Source organism: Diospyros lotus, chromosome 3, assembly GCF_014633365.1.
Source record: "Diospyros lotus cultivar Yz01 chromosome 3, ASM1463336v1, whole genome shotgun sequence".
NCBI lineage: Eukaryota > Viridiplantae > Streptophyta > Magnoliopsida > Ericales > Ebenaceae > Diospyros > Diospyros lotus.
Window position 1 is genome coordinate 13,681,787 of NC_068340.1, and position 20,216 is coordinate 13,702,002.

The window sequence follows — 20,216 nt, forward strand, 5'->3', positions numbered from 1 at the left end:
CCACGAAGGAAGGTGAGACCCGACGATAAAAAATGGTTCCTTTGCCAAGGATCGTTCTAAAACGGATTCATAATAAAGAAAACAAAGGACCTTGACCCGTTATCTATAAAGAGATAAGAACCAAAGGTATAAGAAGGTAGGGTTGACGCCACACTCAAGATAGATGAGAAGATTTGTGAGTGATAAGTCAAGGATGAACGCCACAAGATAAAATCTTGATAAGTTCAAAATAGTTCATTGAAGAACCAAAGAGAAAACTCACAAAATAATATTGACCAAAAACTAAATTCCTCTTGGGTTACATTGGCTTATATAGCCGAACACAAACCCTAAACTAGAAGGAAATAAATCAAATGCTAGGTATAGTATGAATTGATTATAAGAAGGAAATAGCATAATCTGATAATAAAGAAATAAGAATGATCTAAAATAGAAAAGATAAACAAAGTAGGAAATAAGGGAAGTGGTCAAATATTCAACCATTCCTTTTTATGAGCTGGATCTTATCAATCAATCATCCCCCAAATCTTGCAAATCTTGTCAATCAATCAATCAGCCCCAAATCTTGCAACCTTGTTAATCAATCAACCCCAAATCTTGCAAATCTTGTCAATCAATCAATCAATCAATCCCAAATCTTGCAATCTTGCAAATCTTGTCAATCAATCAATCAACCCCAAATCTTGCAATCTTGCAAATCTCCTCAATCATTCAATCTATCAATCCCAAATCTTGCAATCTTGTTATTGGGCCTCCATGCTCAACAGATCTTGTGAGGCTTTAGCAACCCGATTCACATCAGTAGAACACTTGAAACTGTTGAGTTTTAACCTAGTCAAGAGGGGGGTGAATTGACACCTTTTAAAAACTTTAATGCAAAACTTATGCATGTATATATATGAGAAAATAAATTTAATATAAACCAAAATTGTAGTTGAGAGTACGGGAGCACTTAAATACTAGATGAATAATATGATATCCGCCAGCTGTGCTAGTATGTGCTTAAATCCAATATACTCTTCAAATTACAACTTGGTGAAAACATGTGATTTGAATGCACACAATAACAAAACTTTAAATAAACCAAATGAAATATTGAATGAGTACAAAGAATGATCAATTAAAGCAAATCAGAATATAATAGCCAACAAGAATGTAGGCCTTAGGATTTGGCCACACAAAACCAAAAACAAACAAGTATAATCAAGCAAGAATAAGTAAAGAGTGAAGAGAAGAAGGACACAGCGATTTATAGTGGTTCGGCCCTTATGGCTTACATCCACTACCTAAGGATTCCCTTCCTTAGGATTTTCAATCAAATCCACTATATGAAACTTTTCTTACAACCACTAAAGCCTTCACTTGGCTTCACCACCACCAAACTATTTCTGGAGTCTCACACTCACTAGTTTGGATTTTGTACACTCTTTACAAGATAGTAGAGATTGAGAAATAGGGTTCTCTCAAAAATAATACAATGAAGTGTAGAGAACTCTCTTAGTTTTCTCTCAAGAAGATAGAGGAAAAGAAAGATTTAGAGAGAATGAAAATCTTGGCCAATGATGTAGAGAATAATAGGGCTTCCAAGAGTTGTTCCAAAGCCTTCAAGAGATCCTTTTATATAGTGCTAGAGTAGGCTTTCCTTGATCAATCTCAGCCCTCCATGTGTCAAGTCTTCAAGCATCTTAGCCCTTCATTTGAATTCTTGATTTACCTTCCATAATCAGCTAACTTGATTGATCATTAAGACCCTTGACTTTTGTTGATCTTCAATCAGCCTTGAATGAGCAAATCAATTCCAATAATGCATGGCTGATTTCAAGGATTAAAAATATCATCCAAACCCTTCATAATTCTTGCAAAATCGAAATTAAATAACAAATGATCAATTATGACTTCTAGTTGATCTTCAAACACCTTTGATTGTGCAATTGGCCCCTTAGCTTCCATAACAAGCATAGCTAATTTGAAATTTGAATTTAAATCTCCAAATGGTGTAAAATCCAACCAAATAATGAAGAAAATTTGTCCAATAATGAAGATATCAATTATAACTTCAAAGGCCCTTAATTGATCAAGTTTCCATACTAAAAATGTTGACAACAAGAAGAGAATCAATTTGTGTAGCTGAATATATGCAAGATATCCTTAGAATATTCTCCCATAATGAAGATATCAATTAGCTATAATGAGGATATCAATTAGTCATAATGAGTAGGATAATTGATTCCATGATTTGAGTAGAGGATTGATGTGAATCAGCTTGCTAAATCCTCACAAGATCTGTTGAGCATTCATGGAGGCCCAATAAGAAGATTGCAAGATTTGGGAATGATTGATTGATTGGTTGATTGATTGACAAGATTGCAAGATTTGGGGTTGATTGATTGATTGGTTAATTGATTGACACGATTGCCAGATTTGGGGTTGATTGATTGACAAGATTGCCAGATTGATTGGTTGATTGATTGATTGACAAGATTTGCAAGATTTTGGGATGATTGATGGATTGACAAGATTGATCCAAGCTTCCCTTATTTCCTCCTTTGTTTTAAATCTTTTCTATTTTAGATAATTCTTGTTTCTTTATCAGATTATGCTATTTCCTTCTTGTAATCAACTCCTAATATGCCTAGGATTTGATTTATTTCTTTCTAATTTAGAATTTGAATTCGGCTATATAAGCCAATGTAACCCGAGAGGAATTTAGTTTTTGATCAATATTATTTTGTGAGAGTTTTCTCTTTGGTTCTTCAACAAACTATTTTGAACTTATCAAAATTTTATCTTGTGGCGTTCATCCTTGACTTATCACTCACAACTCTTCTCATCTATCTTGAGTGTGGCGTCAACCCTACCTTCTTACACCTTTGGTTCTTATCTCTTTATAGATAACGGGTCAAGGTCCTTTGTTTTCTTTATTATGAATCTGTTTTAGAACGATCCTTGGCAAAGGAACCATTTTTGATCGTCGGGTCTCACCTTCCTTCGTGGGGTTCACATCATTTGGTATCAGAGCTTTGGCTCTAAATCAAGTTTGAACTATCCTTATTTTCGCTTTCATTGATTATTGTTTCTCTTTATTCCCGCACCATTGTTTGTTCTTCAAGTTTGCAACTTTGCCTATTTTTTCATCTTGATTTCTTAAAGTTTTGTTATTTATCATTATATATATAAAAAAAAAAAAAGTGAGAAGTTGGGAATTCTAAAAAAAAAAAAAGGAAAGTTGGAAATTGAAAAAAAAAAAAAAAAAAGAAGCAAAGAGTGGAAAGTTGGAAGTTCGCAAAGAAAAAGAAAGTGCGAAATTGAAAATTCAAAAAAAAAAATAAATAAAGTAAATTCAGAAATCGATTGAATCTAAATTAGTTGAAGTGTTGCTTATCATTCAAGTTTTGATAGCATAAAGTGTGTATTCTGTCTATTCAAAACAGTTTGACCCTAGTTGCATCAAAATTCGTATCTTCTTTTCCTCTTGTCTTTTCTTATCCATTGTTTCATTATAACTCTATCCTTTCGGCTTCTTAAATTCTGCCTATTTTTTTCGTCCTTTGCAAATTAACCCATTCTCATTCTTAGTGATCCGATTGGTTGAGTTTGGATTGTTGCAAGAAAAATTTTGATTAAATTCATTTGAGTTCAATAAAGAACTAAAAGAGGAGACTAAAGAGTGGAAAAAGGCAAGAGAGTGTTAGCTCATAAGAGGGTAAAAGCCAAGTTTGAGAATACACAAGTGTGAGTGCTATCAATCTTGAGAGGAAACACGTGAGGGAGTGTTTGTGAGGTTTCCTAACTTTGTTTTGCAGGGTATTAAACTTGTCTCAAGAGCAAGCTCAGGAAAAGATAGCTCTCAAACTCTTCTTTCAGTCCTTAGAGCAAAAATTTGAACGAATGGAGATGAGGTTTGATGAGATAAATGAGAAAATAGATCAAGTTGAATCTAGTTCACAAAGGGGGCAGCCACCGAGAACTCCTATTGTGCAACAAAGAGAGAGGCATCCACCTAGATATGATTATGAAGATGACTATGGGGATGACCTAGATGATAATGATCATACCTCTAATGTAAGTATAAGCCGATTTAGGCGTGGGAATAGAGATAGAGGAGTTAGACATGGAGAAATGATTGATAATAATTTTGATAACATTAAGATGAAGATTCCATCTTGTAACGCCCCGCTCCCACCTACGGGTGTTACTCACGAATAACCAACTTACTGTTGGAAATGTATGCCCTAAAGACACGTTTTGTTTAATTTATGGTAATGATGTTTCTTTTATTCAGTTTATGGCACATATATCATTTGCATTTTATTGTTGGAAAAGTGTCCATGCTATTAAGTAAGTGATTCATGTGATGGGTCGTTCTTCACAGTTAAGCATGAATCATGGGTACTTAATAAGCAAGAAAATATTACTCTTGATCTTTTGATAGAACTGGGCATTCTATCATGATAAGATCATTGTGCAATAGATCCTAATGGAGGATGGCTTGCCTTAGCCAGTAAACAGTCCGTTTACTCTAATTGTACAAGCGCATTTGGAATGCGTAGAGTGGACCTGTGATAGAAGCTAATGACAAAGTACTAATTATCATGGAGCTAGTCTATCACTGCTACTACGTGGACGAGTACTCTAATACTTGAGTATTAGTTGGTGGTCTAGTGAACTTAGAGCTATATTCTTAGATTCACTGTAGGTGAGGTCTATCAAAGATCAATAACCTTTTGAGTTGGGAGTATGGTTTCTAATTAGCTAAGACAGACTGATACAAGATAGTTTCTGTGATTCACCCCCTTGTGATTGTCCAAGAATAATCAAATAATCCAGGGCCCTGGGAACGTGACTTAAGAGTGTGTGCTTCTGGGTAGCTCCTAGTGATAAGCAAGTACATTCGAGTAGTCACAGATTATTGGACTAGTGATCTAAGGATGGTAGAAATCATTTAGAAAGGTGTTAGTACATTATTCCTTTCTAAATGATGGTGTTACGTAGAGGGGTATTTTCGTCATTACACTAGTAGGTCAAAGACATTGCATATGCAGAATTATTCGTGGGGTCAGTGTTACCATATGGTGATAGTTGGAACACTTAGAATGATAAAATATAGCTACTAGGTAGCAGGGATATTTTGGTCATTTTAGTAGCTGCGAATAATTTGTCTTTTGGTCCCCGGGGTAGCTCGATATAACTCATGTATTATTTAATACATTTGGCTTGTTGGATGAATTACATAAAGAGAGAATTATTTTATTCAGAATGGTCCATAATTAATTAGGCTAGAATAAAACAATAGTTCATTAGTTTTAATTAATTAATTGGGCTAACCCAATTAGAAAATTAATTAAATGGACTTGGCCCACTAGGGTTTTAACCCTAGGGTTCTCCCTATATATTCTCTCCTTGTTTTGTTTTTCATCCAAGTCGATTTTTGCTCTTCTTCACCGAAAAGAGAGGCCACGAGTTCGAGTCATACTTCGGAAGATCGAAAGAGAGCCTTCAAGTTCTGATGCGAAGGAGCCGAAGGATTGCAGGACAGCCGTCGTCTCCACCACGTGAAGAAGCTCCCGCCCATCCTCCGCCTGTCGCCTCATTCCGTCCGGTAATCCGTAGGAAAAGTAAGTTTCCTAGATTCTAATCAATACGAGGAAAGTTTTTTTAAAACCGCTTCCGTTGCATGCTATGTTCCTCGTTTATGGATCTTTCACTTACTATTTACATGCTAGGGCAAAGATGAAGAGACGGCTACGTTTCAACGGAAACGACCTAGGTGGGAACTAGGCTTTGCCCTCTCTTCGCTCTGCTCGAGGGTCCGGGAATTATCAGACGACCTATTAAAACCCGAAACCTCGCAATCGTCATCCCTTCTCAAGCTCTTTAATGATGAGCTTAGGGTGACCTCCCAGGATCGAAAGAAAATAAGCTATAGCTCTCTAGCTTCAAATAAATTATGGCATAACGCCTTAATTGTGAGAAAATAATTTTTCTTTTCTTTGCCCCAACCATTAACCCATTTATCTCACATTCAATTCCTTTGGAAAATATTTGGATTAATATTTCTTTGGAAAAATTTAAATAAATTTTCCTCATAAATCTCCATCGATTTTCCCCTTTAATTATTTCAAAAATTCCTTAATTTTCCAACCATTAGGAAATTTATTTTTTTGAAATACAAATCTCAAGGAATCCTCATCCAATTTCTAAAATTTAAGGGGAAAACTCCATTATTTAATTTTCCAAAATATAGAAAATTTTCCTCAATTGCCTCAAATTTATATTAATTTAATAATAATTTAGAGGCTAAATACTCATTTATTTATTTATTTAAATATAGATTATTTCAGAATTTCCAAAATAATATCCTATATTTAAATAAACAGGAATTAAATAATAAAAAAAAGAAAAACAGAAAAAAAAAACTAACAGCAGCAAGGGGGGGTGCGGCAGCTGGCCGCGCCCCCCTCCAGCGAGGGGCCGCGCGCGCGCATGGGCCGTGCGCGCGATCGCGCGCACTAGAAGCGCGGCCATGCGCGCAAGCCTCGAGCACCGGTCGCGGGCGCTGGCCGCGCGGCCATGCGCGCAGGCCGCGCGCGCGGCCTGGCCGTCCGCGCACACCAGCTATGGGCGGCCGCGCCAGGCGCGCCCCTGGCCAGCACACTGCCCCCACCCTTTTTTTTTTTTTTTTTTTGAAATGAAACCCCACATTTCCATAATACTTTCTCATACCAAGGGGCTTCCAAAACATTCAAGTTTGCCCCCTTTTTCTCACACTTAGCCTTCATTACATATTAACAAAATAAATACAACACTTAAGGCATAAAAATACATAAACATTGCTACTCTTGCTTTCTTCCTTGATTTCAACTCTTAACCTTGGAAAACTCCCTTCCTTCTTGCACATGAGATACCTACATGGTGAGGATAAAAACCTCATGAGCTATTAAGCTCAATAAGGGTGCAATGACAATAGTATGAACATGAAAATAAATGTGATGCCAATGCATGTATGCAACATGGTTAGGGCTTCCACATCCTCACAACCACCTTGGTTTGAGGCTTTAATCTACCCTACCCCACTCAACCTCATGGCCATAGGTCCTAAAACACACAACATGCCAATGCACACATAGAAATCATGCATCATACTTACAACTTGCAAGCCACCATCCCATGGGGCTATCCCTTACCTCTATTCTTTTAGATTTTTCCACAATCTTTAACTTCAAGAGAGCTTCAACAACTTGACTTGGCAAGACTTCACTTGCTTCCATCCCCTAAAGAAGTAAAAGAAATAACCTTGATAAAAAAAAATCTAATCCTTGAAGATAAGAAGACTAAGAAGTTAGAAGACTTAAATTTCTTTACAAAAACTAAAGAGTTTACCTCTAGGCTCTTTCTTTTTCTTCTTCTTCTTCTTCTTCTTCAAATGGCCAAAGGGGAGACTTGTCTTCCTACCTTGCCAATATATAAATTTTCTCCCTCTTTCAAGAATGGATCCTAACCTTTGGATCTTTGTGGGTTTAAGAGAAATAATCCTAGCCTTCCATTACAAGCACAATCCACGTGCTTTGGAGATTTTTAATCTCAACCATCCATTCTAATTATTTGAATTCACTTCCATTTATGTTGGCAATCCATGCCAACTTTCAAGACTAATTTATGACCCTTGGATCAATTTCCTAATCCAAGGCCAAGTCTCCACCTTTGGATCATCTTGGTCTTCCATTCCAAAATTAGTCATTTTCCTCATTTATTTAATTTGACTAATTTCACCCCATCACATGAGTGACCACTTGAGAGACGTATATTTTCTTTCCCACTTAATTTAATGTGACCATTTTCCATAATCAATGCTTGACCATTTTCCATTTCTTTTGCATTTTCTTTAAATGCAACTTAATCATGCCTCCCATTAATTGCAAGAATGACCATATTCCAATTTCTTTTGAAATTAAATTCTATTTACATAATTGGGAAAATTTCACCCATCAATAATATATATCAATTGTAAGGCAACTTTCCAATTAATTGCCATTTATTTTAATGAGATAATTTTCACCCTTCAACCATGAAAATTTTCAAAATTCAAATTTGAATTTCTTTTCCCAACATCATCATCACCCTCATTAATGTCTTGAGTGACTATTAATCTTTTCCTTTTGATTTAAAATAATCACTCTCATCTCTTCCATTTTACTTGGACAAGAAAATGCCAAGTGTCACTCCATGCCACAACCTTGGCTTTCAAGACTTAATCTAAGCCATCCATGTGGCATTTCCATATTAACCCACTATTTTAGGGAAAATCCATTATTTTACTCACATAAATAATTTATGAGTATTTTTCCCCATTTCCATAATTTAATTCCATTATAGAATTTACTTCAAAATTACCAAAAATACCCTTTTCAAATCTTCAATCCCATTTATCTCCACATAATCCAAAATGGGAACTAATTCACTTCCATACTTAATTCCACCTAGGAATTATTTCCAATTTATCAAATTACCCTTTATTGGACTTCACTATCCAAATTACCAAAATACCCCTCTCATAGGGCACCCTCAATCACAAGGATCCAACACCTTCTCAAGGGCGTTTTTGGAATTTTCTCACTTTCTTTCTCATTCTTTTAACACCTGTAACACCGGGTGTTACACATCTTTCCAAGGCAAAAACGATCCAGAAGTTTATTTGGAGTGGGAGACAAAGGTTGAAATGGTGTTTGCTCGTCACAACTACTCTAAATTGAAAAAGGTAAAATTGGCCACTGTCAAATTTACTGATTATGCTATTATTTGGTGGGATCAACTTATTTTGAGTAGGAGACGGAATCGTGAAAGGCCCATTGAGACATGGGAAGAAATGAAGGCTATTATGAGAAGGCGATTCATTCCAAATCACTACTATAGGGACTTATTTCAGAAGTTGCAACGCCTTACTCAAGGTTCCAAAAGTGTTGAGGACTACCACAAGGAGATGGAAATAGCCATGATTCGAGCCAATGTGGAGGAGGACTGAGAAACTACCATGGCCAGGTTCCTAGTTGGATTGAACCGTGATATTGCAGATGTGGTAGAATTACAACATTACGTTGAGTTAGATGACATGGTGCACATGGCCATTAAAGTGGAGCGACAATTGAAGAGAAAGGGGCCTACACGAATTAGGCAAAATTCAGGTTCTTCTTCAACATGGGAAACGAATTGGAATGGAAAGGATGAAAGGCCTAATGTTGAAATCTCGAAAAATAACAAAGATGGAGAAGCACCAAATAAGGTAAAATCTGATACTCCACCTCCTAAAAATAGAGATTATTATGAATTTTTGAATTTGAGAGATTTATCTCTTTTATCTTATTCTTCAATGAACAAAATTTTGAACTTATCAATGGAGTGATTCCTTTGTGGCATTCAAAACCCGAACTTATCAAAGATCTGGGCAGTCTTTGTGGCGTTCAACAATTCTTGGTTCTTGCTTCCGTATAATCAACGGGTCTAGATTTTAATATAGTCTAGGTTCTTGGTTCGTGAGTCAACGGGTCGGGAATTCTTTGCCTTCTATTCGATTTTGGCTTTTCTGGGATTCGTTTCAATCTTTTGTGGGTTCCTTTGGTCTTGTCCCATCGTTGGTTCACATCAGTTGGTATCAGAGCTTTGGCTCTAAAATCGGGTATTTATCTATCCTTTTTTTTTTCATTCTTATATCATTTAAAAATACAAAAAAATATTCACATCCTAAGGTTTTATTCCTTCTTTTGATTCTACGTCACATTATCTTGAGTCTTGTTATTCGAAATTCCTAGAGTCATCCGTATTAGAAAGTTAAAATAAAGAGATTTTTTTTTTCTTTTGGTATCTTGTTCTGTTCTTTTCGTTATTCCTCACATTTCGTTCTTGAGTCATTTTGTTTGATATTTCTTAGAGTCATACAAAAAAAAAAAAAATGCTTGAAAGTTTGCAGGCTTTCAGGGATGTGACTATTTGTGAGATTGCCTACAAGCTGATCCTTCCAATTCATGATTCGAGGATGAATCGTCTTGAAGAGAGAAGGAATGATGAGAATCATGGAGGGCCGACTAATAATGATGCAATCGGACAAGTCAACCTCGTCAACCATGTCGAAATTGGATGATTGACAAGATTTGCGCATAAAAAGGAATGGTTATTGATTGATTGGTTGATTGCAAGATTTGGGCGCATGATTGATTGATTGATTAGTTAATTGATTGACAAGATTTGAGAGCATAAAAAGGAATAGATGATTGATTGATTACCTGATTGATTGATTGAAAAGATCTGGGAATATAAAAGGAATGATTGATTGATTGACTAGATCTAGTAATTTATTTATTTTCTATGTAATTTAGGATTTTTATTTGTTTCCATGTAGAATTAGGATTTAATTATTCGCCTATTTAAAGGCTTTTCCATTGTAAACATTAGATAGAGATTATTATGAATTTTTGAATTTGAGAGATCCCTCTCTTCTATCTTGTTCTTCAATGAACAAAACTTCGAACTTATCAATGGAGTGATTCCTTTTTGGCGTTCAAACCCAAACTTATCAAAGATCTGGGCAGTCTTTGTGGCGTTCAACAATTCTTGGTTCTTGTTTCTGCATAATCAACGGGTCTAGATTTTAATATAGTCTAGGTTCTTGGTTCGTGAATCAACGGGTCGGGAATTATTTGCCTTCTATTCGATTTTGGCTTTTCTGGGGTTTGTTTCAATCTTTTGTGGGTTCCTTTGGTCTTGTCCCATCGCAGGTTCACATCAGCAAAGAGGGGTTAAGGTCAGTAGTACTAAAACAAACCTCTTTGTACGAAAGTACAATCATAGGCTGATTTAGAAACAAAGCCTTTTTGAACTCACTCTCTCTTACATAATAGTTCACTTGTTTTCTCTCTTTTCTTTCCTTACTAACCGAAACTTCTTTTCCTTTTTTGCTCTCATTTTCTCTCTGTTTGGTCTCAGTTTCTCTTACTTTTGAACTCTCACTCTCCTTTTTCATCATCTCAATTTCTCTTACTCTTGAACTCTCACTCTCCTCTTTCTTATCACTCTCTTTTTTTAACCTCACTTGATCTTCATACAATTGTCTTGGGGATAGGGGTACAAAAGTAATTAGTTTTTAATTAAGTACAAAGGAGAATCTATTGGTATAACCATCATGAATTGCACACCTATCAAACTGCCATGGTCATCCCAAAAGAATATGGCCCGCATGCATTGGCACCACATCACACAAAACTTCATCTGTATACTTCCCAATTGAGAATGGAACAAACACTTGTTTAGTTACTTTAAATTCTCCACGATCATTCAACCATTGTAGCTTATACGACCTAAGATGCTTCAAAGTCATCAAATTTAATTTTTCAACCAAGCTAGTACTAGCCACATTAGTACAGCTCCCACTATCAATAATCATGCTACATACCTTATCGGTGACATGGCATCTAGTATAAAAAATATTCTCACGTTGCTCTTTCGCATCCGTTTTGACTTGTACACTAAGAGCTCTCATTGCCACCAAGAGCTCCCCATCAACTGGGTACTTAATGCCACTTGCATCCTCTAAAGGTGGCATAGACTCATTATCAGACTTATTATCAATCTCATCTTCGGTCTCAATATCACCATCATCTTTCAAAATCATCACTCTCTTGTTTGGGCATTGAGATGCAATATGGCCTGTTCCTAAACACTAAAAGCATTTGATATCTCTATTTCTAGGAGGTAGAGTATCAGATTTTACCTTATTTGGTGCTCCTCCATCTTTGTTAGTTTTGAAGGTTTCAACATTAGGCCTTTCATCCTTTCCACTCCAATTCGATTCCCATGTTGAAGAAGAACCTGAATTTTGCCCAATTCGTGTGGACCCCTTTCTCTTCAATTGTCGCTCCACTTTAATGGCCATGTGCACCATGTCATCTAACTCAACATAATGTTGTAATTCTACCACTTCTGCAATATCATGGTTCAATCCAACTAGGAACCTGGCCATGGTAGTTTCTCGGTCCTCCTCCACATTGGCTCGAATCATGGCTATTTCCATCTCTTTGTGGTAGTCCTCAACACTTTTGGAACCTTGAGTAAGGCGTTGCAACTTCTGAAATAAGTCCCTATAGTAGTGACTTGGAATGAATCGCCTCCTCATAATAGCCTTCATTTCTTCCCATGTCTCAATGGGCCTTTCACAATTTCGTCTCCTGCTCAAAATAAGTTGATCCCACCAAATAATAGCATAATCAGTAAATTCAATGGTGGCCAATTTTACCTTTTTCAATTCAGAGTAGTTGTGACAAGCAAACACCATTTCAACCTTTGTCTCCCACTCCAAATAAACTTCTGGATCATTTTTGCCTTGGAAAGATGGAATCTGCATCTTAATCTTGTCCAAGTTGTTATCAATCCTTTCTCCATGTCTAACTCCTCTATCTTTATTCCCACGCCTAAATCAGCTTATACTAACATTAGAGGCACGATCATTATCATCTAGGTCATCTCCATAGTCATCTTCATATTCATACCTAGGTGGATGCCTCTCTCTTCGTTGCACAGTTGGAGCTCTAGTTGGCTGCCCCCTTTGAGAACTAGATTCAACTTTATCTATTTTCTCATTTATCTCATCAAATCTCATCTCCATTCGTTCAAATTTTTGCTCTAAGGACTGAAAGAAAAGTTTGAAATCTATCTTTTCTTGAGCTTCATTCTCTTGAGACATGTTTAATACCCTGCAAAACAAAGTTAGGAAACCTCACAAACACTCCCTCACGTGTTTCCTCTCAAGATTGATAGCACTCACACTCGTGTATTCTCAAACTTGGCTTTTACCCTCTTATGAGCTCACACTCTCTTGCCTTTTTCCACTCTTTAGCCTCCTCTTTTAGTTCTTTATTGAACTCAAATGAACTCAATCAAAATTTTCCTTGCAACAATCCAAACTCAACCAATCAATCACTAAGAATGAGAATGGGTTAATTTGCAAAGACGAAAAAATAGGCACAATTTAAGAAGCCAAAAGAACAGTGTTATAATGGAACGATGAATAAGAAAGAGAGAGGAAAAGAGATATGAATTTGATGCAACTAGGGTTGAACTGCTCTAAATAGACAGAATACACACTTTATGCAATCAAAACTTGGATGACAAGTAACACTTCAACTAATTCAGATTTAATTGATTTTTGAATTTTCTATACTTTTTCTTTTTTTGAATTTTTAATTTCGCACTTTCTTTTTCTTTGCGAACTTCCAACTTTCCACTTTTTTTTTTTTTTTGAATTTTTGACTTTCCTTTTTTTTTTTTTGGAATTCCCAACTTCTCACTTTTTTTTATATATAATGATAAATAACAAAACTTGAAAATATCAAGATGAAGAAATAGGCAAAGTGTAGACTTGAAGAACAAACAATGGTGCTGGAATAAAGAGAGATAATAAACAATGAAAGCAAAAAAAATAAGGATAGTTCAAACCTGATTTAGAGCCAAAGCTCTGATACCAAATGATGTGAATCGGGTTGCTAAAGCCTCACAAGATCTGTTGAGCATTCATGGAGGCCCAATAACAAGATTACAAGATTTGGGGTTGATAGATTGAATGATTGATTGATTGAGAAGATTTGCAAGATTGCAAGATTTGGGGTTGATTGATTGAATGATTGATTGATTGATAAGATTTGCAAGATTTGGGGTTGACTGATGGATTGGCTGATTGATTGACAAGGTTGCAAGATTTGGGGTTGATTGATTGACAAGATGTGGGGATGATTGATTGATAAGATCCAAGCTTCCCTTATTTCCTCATTTGTTTTAAATCTTTTCTAATTTAGATAATTCTTGTTTCTTCATCAGATTATGCTATTTCCTTCTTGTATTCAATTCCTACTATGCCTAGGATTTGGTTTATTTCCTTCTAAATTAGAATTTGAGTTCGGCTATATAAGCCAATGTAACCCAAGAGGAATGTAGTTTTTGAACAATATTATTTTGTGAGAGTTTTCTCTTTGGTTCTTCAACGAACTATTTTGAACTTATCAAAATTTTATCTTGTGGCGTTCATCCTTGACTTATCACTCACAACTCTTCTCATATATCTTGAGTGTGGCGTCAACCCTACCTTCTTATACCTTTGGTTCTTATCTCTTTATAGATAACGGGTCAAGATCCTTTGTTTTCTTTATTATGAATCTGTTTTAGAACAATCCTTGGCAAAGGAACCATTTTTGATCGTCGGGTCTCACCTTCCTTCGTGGGGTTCACATCATTTGGTATCAGAGCTTTGGCTCTAAATCAGGTTTGAACTATCCTTATTTTTTGGCTCTAATAATAGGGCTGAATCTTTAACTTCTCCATTTGAATGCAATTCAAAAATTCTTCCATATTTAACTAAGTAAAGAAGCTTCTAAGAACCTTTAAATTTACTCCATGATTCTCTTACCATATTTAGACCAACGAGAAGATGTAACCTTGATGAGTGTGCTCCACGTGGCTGCCATGTCATCAAAATGCCACATTAACAATGCTATGTTGCCAAGTTACATATATGGCAACTCCATATAGTGGACTACTCCAATCTCCTCAAAAACTTCCATATATATCTTTTGAACTTCCCATATATGAACAAGGATTCAATATATCTTCTAGACTTTCCATTCTAAGAAGAACTTTCCATTCATAGCTCAAATACTCAAATTTCTAGAAAGCTCTCTAAAAACTTGTTTCCATATATAATGAAATCTCTATATAAGTATAAGAAATTTCCATATATAACCTGTGTCATGAAATCACTAAAGAATAGCTTTGTAAGCCTTATGAAGGCTTCATGCTTTGTTAGTACATAAAATATAAATTCACATTCACACATGCCAATCATCAAAATCTACACTCAACAGAAACAAGAAAGAGACAACTTTGTTCAATCAATAATTTCTCAAAATTGACTTCTTTGCTTTCGACGATTCCAAATCTATGTTAAAGATGACATTTTGATACACTAAATACAGTAAAGAAAGTCCAAATTCGGATTTCGAGAAGTTTTCAAAACATGAGGTTCAGCCATGGCTCCATAGTAGAACATTTGAAACATGAAAGGGATAACTTTGTTCAATCAACGATATCTCAAAATTGACTTCTTTGCATTTTACGATTCCAAATCCATGTCAAATACGACATTTTGATACACTAAATACACTAAAGAAAGTCCAAATTCGGATTTGGGGAAGTTTTCAAAACTTCAGTTTTACCAATGGGTCCATAGTAGAACACTTGAAACAAGAAAGAGACAACTTTGTTTAATCAATCATTTCTCAAAATTGACTTCTTTGCTTTAGACGATTCCAAATCTATGTTAAAGATGACATTTTGATATACTAAATGTACTAAAGAAAGTCCAAATTCGGATTTCGGGATGTCTTCAAAACTTGAGTTTTAGCCATGGGTCCATAGTAGAATACTTGAAACAAGAAAGAGACTACTTTATTCAATCAACGATATCTCAAAATTGACTACTTTGCATTTGACGATTCGGAACCCATGTTAAAGATGACATTTTGATACACTAAATACACTATGGAAAGTCCAAATTTTGATTTCGAGAAGTTTTTAAAACTCGAGTTTTAGACATGGGTCCATAATAGAACACTTGAAACATGAAAGGGATAACTTTGTTCAATCAACGATATCTGAAAATTGACTTCTTTGCATTTGACGATTCCAAATCCATGTAAAAAATGACATTTTGATACACTAAATAAACTAAAGAAAATCCAAATTCGGATTTGGGGAAGTTTTCAAAACTTCAGTTTTACCAATGGGTCCATAGTAGAACACTTGAAACAAGAAAAAGACAACTTTGTTCAATCAATAATTTCTCAAAATTGACTTCTTTGCTTTTGACGATTCCAAATCTATGTTAAAGATGACATTTTGACACACTAAATACAGTAAAGAAAGTCCAAATTCAGATTTCGAGAAGTTTTCAAAACTTGAGGTTCAGCCATGGCTCCATAGTTGAACACTTGAAACAAGAAAGGGACAACTTTGTTGAATCAACAATATCGCAAAATTGACTTCTTTGCTTTTGACGATTCCAAATCCATGTTAAAGACGACATTTTTATACACGAAATACACTATGGAAATTCCAAATTTGATTTCAGGAAGATTTTCAAAACTTGAGTTTTACCAATGGGTCCATAGTAGAACACTTGAAACAAGAAAGAGACAACTTTGTTCAATCAATAATTTCTCAAAATTGACTTCTTTGCTTTCGACGATTCCAAATCTATGTTAAAGATGACATTTTGATATACTAAATGTACTAAAAAAGTCCAAATTCGAATTTCAGGATGTCTTCAAAACTTGAGTTTTATCCATGGGTCCATAGTAGAACACTTGAAACAAGAAAGAGACTGCTTTGTTCAATCAACGATATCTCAAAATTGACTACTTTTCATTTGACAATTCGGAACACATGTTAAAGATGACATTTTGATACACTAAATACACTATGGAAAGTCCAAATTTTGATTTCGAGAAGTTTTTAAAAATCGAGTTTTAGACATGGGTCCATAGTAGAACATTTGAAACAAGAAAGAGACAACTTTGTTCAATCAACGTTTTCTCAAAATTGGCTTCTTTGCTTTTGACGATTCCAAATCCATGTTAAACACGAAATTTTGATACACAAAATACACTAAAGAAAGCCCAAATTCGGATTTTGGGAAGTTTTCAAAACTAGAGTTTTAGCCATGGGTCCATAGTAGAACACTTGAAACAAGAAAGAGACAACTTTGTTCAATCAATGATTTATCAAAATTGACTTCTTTGCTTTCCACGATTCCAAATCCAAGTTAAAGACGACATTTTGATACACTAAATACACTATGTTCAACTTAGTACACTTGATGTTACAAATGTATATTTAGTACACTTGATGATATCTTTTGATGTGCCCAAAATGCCAAAGAGAAAAAGAGAAAACCCAACACCTTCCTATTGATAAGAAAACTCGCCACAACAAGAAAACACTAGGGTTGATTCGCCACACTCTTAGAAAGAAGAAGGAAGAGTGATAAGAATCCAAGGAAATTCGCCACTAAGGAAAAGGATGCTCAGATAAGAATTTATAAAAATGCTTTCTGCATTCAGATGAAAATGTTCATTAAAAAAAAAACGTACATAAGAGGAACCATATAAATACTAGTCTTGGAACATCCCTCCAAGCATGGGAAACATAAAAAAAATAAATCTTGGAACATCCCTCCAAGCATGCGAAACAGAAACATTAAAACTAAGTGGGAGACATAATAAACAAAGCCTTAAATGCTTCAATTCTCCATAAATCTGAAGCTTAGGAAATGGAAGAGATTAAAGCCAAAGTGGGAGACAAAGCCATAAATGCACTTTGATTCCCCATAACTTTGAATTCCCGCTTCTTCATAGTTCTTCCAAGCAAACCTAAATCGGCCATAAATCATAGCTGGAATTTCGGAATTGCGTTCATGAATACAAGAAATTGCTATAAGATCGTGAGTTTTCCAATGACATATGGCACGCCTCTTAATTCCAAGCCATCAAAGAGATATGAAGGTTCCAAGATTACCTTTCTGATTAATTTCGTGGCTGATCTTCCAAGCAAGTAAGCAAAGTGATTAATTTGGGCTTTAATTCCTCCAAGTGGGCTGGACTCTTTCCAATGAATAACTAAAATTCCTTTTGTAGTTGCTTAGCCCTTGAACGTGTAATTGGCCCATCACTTGTAATTTCATGTCCTTGGTCAGCCTTTACCTTAACTCCCTTATGATTCACATCCCCTGGTTGAATAGGATTTGCCCTCAAATCCAGATCTTTGATGTCCTCTAAATAAGGTGTTAAATCCCTTACATTGAATGTAGCTGACACTTGGTAATCTCTAGGAAAATCAATCTTATATGCATTGTCATTCACCCTTTCCAATACCTTGAATGGACCATCTGCTCGTGGCATAAGTTTGGACTTCCTTTTGTTTGGAAATCGCTCCTTTCGAAGATGAATCCATACAGATCTCCTGGATTAAACTGAACTTGCTTCCTTCTTTTATTTGCCAATCTCCCATAGGCTGCATTTCGCTTCTCTATTTGTTGTTTCACATATTCATGTAACTTTTTAATTAACTCAGCCTTCTTTTCCCCATCCAAACATGCTCTCTCTTTGAATGGAAGTGGTGCTAGATCAAGTGGCGTAATGGGGTTAAATCCATAGACCACTTCAAATGGAGAATGCTTAGTTGCACTGTGCACACTTCTATTATATGCAAATTCAACAAAAGCCAAGCACTCATCCAAAATTTTCAAATTCTTATTAACAATAGTTCTAAGTAAGGAAGAAAGTGTTTGGTTTACCACTTCGGTTTGTCCATCGGTTTGAGGATGGAAAGCAGTACTAAAGAGCAGCCTTGTGCCAAGCTTTTTCCATAATGTCTTCCAAAAATAACTTAAGAATTTTGCATCCCGATCTGAAACTATACTCCTGGGTATTCCATGCAATCTTACAATGTTTTGAAAGAACAAGTCTACTACATGAGAAGCATCATTAGTTTTGTGACAAGGCACAAAGTGAGACATTTTTGAGAACCTATCAACAACCACCATAATTGAATCCTTTCCTCTTTGTGTTCTTGGCAGCCCAAGCACAAAATCCATGCTTACATCAATCCAAGGTTGATCTGGAACGGGTAATGGTATAATCCATGAGCAGCTTCCTTGCTCTTTGCCTTCTTGCAAGCTACGCACCTTTCGAGAACTCGGTGCACATCTCTAATCATTGAGGGCTAATAGAAGTGTGTTTTAATCAGCTCCAAAGTCTTCTTTTCACCAAAGTGACCAGGTAAACCTCCCCCATGTGCTTCCCACACCAAGAGCTCCCTGATAGATCCATTAGGAATACAAAGCTTCCCAGATTTAAACAAGTACCCTTCATGCCTATAGAAACCATTAACAGCCCCTCCCTTTTCACAAACCAAGTATGTAGAAGCAAAGGTTGGGTCATCCATATACTGATCTTTAATCAATTCAAATCCCAATAGTTTAGCATTCATCATGGTAATGAGACCATACCTCCGTGATAATGCATCTGCCACTATATTTGAATTTCCCTTTTTGTACTTGATGATGTATGGAAAGGCTTCTAAGAACTCCATCCATTTGTACACTTGAAAATATAGCTGATTGAATCAAGGTTGTATCTTTATTATTTAAAGTGTTCTATTATGGACCCATGGCTAAAACAACACTTTTCAAAACATCCAAAAATCAGAATTTGAACTTTCTCGAGTGTATGTAATGTATCAAAATGTCGTCTATCTCCAAGATTTGGAATCGTCATCATCAACTTAGCACATTTGAAGATATCATTGATTGAATCAAAGTTGTATCTTTATTATTTAAAGTGTTCTACTATGACCCATGGCTAAAACTTAACTTTTCAAAACTTTTCGAAATGAGAATTTGAACTTTCTTGAGTGTATTTAGTGTATCAAAATGTCGTCTTTCTCATAGATTTGGAATCATCATCATCAAAATAGTACACATGAAGATATCATTGATTGAATCAAGGTTGTATCTTTATTTGTTAAAGTGTTCTACAATGGACCTATGGCTAAAACTCAACTTTTCAAAACATCCCAAAATCAGAATTTGAACTTTCTTAAGTGTATGTAATGTATCAATATGTGGTCTTTCTCCTAGATTCGGAATCGTCATCATCAAAATTGTTCACTTGAAAATATCGTTGATTGAATCAAGGTTGTATCTTTATTTGTTACAGTGTTCCACTATGGACCCATAGGTAAAACTCAACTTTTCTAAACATCCCAAACTCAGAATTTGAACTTTCTTGAGTTTACGTAATGTATCAAAATGTCATCTTTCTCCTAGATTTAGAATCGCCATCATCAACTTAGTACACTTGATGATATCGTTGATTGAATCAAGGTTGTATCTTTATTTGTTAAAGTGTTCCATTATGGACCCATAGGTAAAACTCAACTTTTCAAAGCATCCCAAAATCAGAATTTGAACATTCTTGAGTGTATTTAATGTATCGAAATGTCGTCTTTCTCCTAGATTCAGAATCGTCGTCATAAAAATAGTACACTTGAAAATATCTTTGATTGAATCAAGGTTGTATCTTTATTTGTTAAAGTGTTCCACTATGGACCCATAGGTAAAACTC

The 20,216-nt window shown here is 35.5% G+C and overlaps 1 protein-coding gene across 1 annotated transcript; it reads right to left on the reverse strand.

Moving 5' to 3' along the window:
- Positions 1-18,813: 18,813 nt before the first annotated feature.
- LOC127796833 (uncharacterized) lies at positions 18,814-19,182 on the reverse strand. Its single transcript, XM_052329237.1, has one exon. It carries the CDS (start codon positions 19,180-19,182, stop codon positions 18,814-18,816), a length of 369 nt encoding a protein of 122 aa, XP_052185197.1.
- Positions 19,183-20,216: the final 1,034 nt, after the last annotated feature.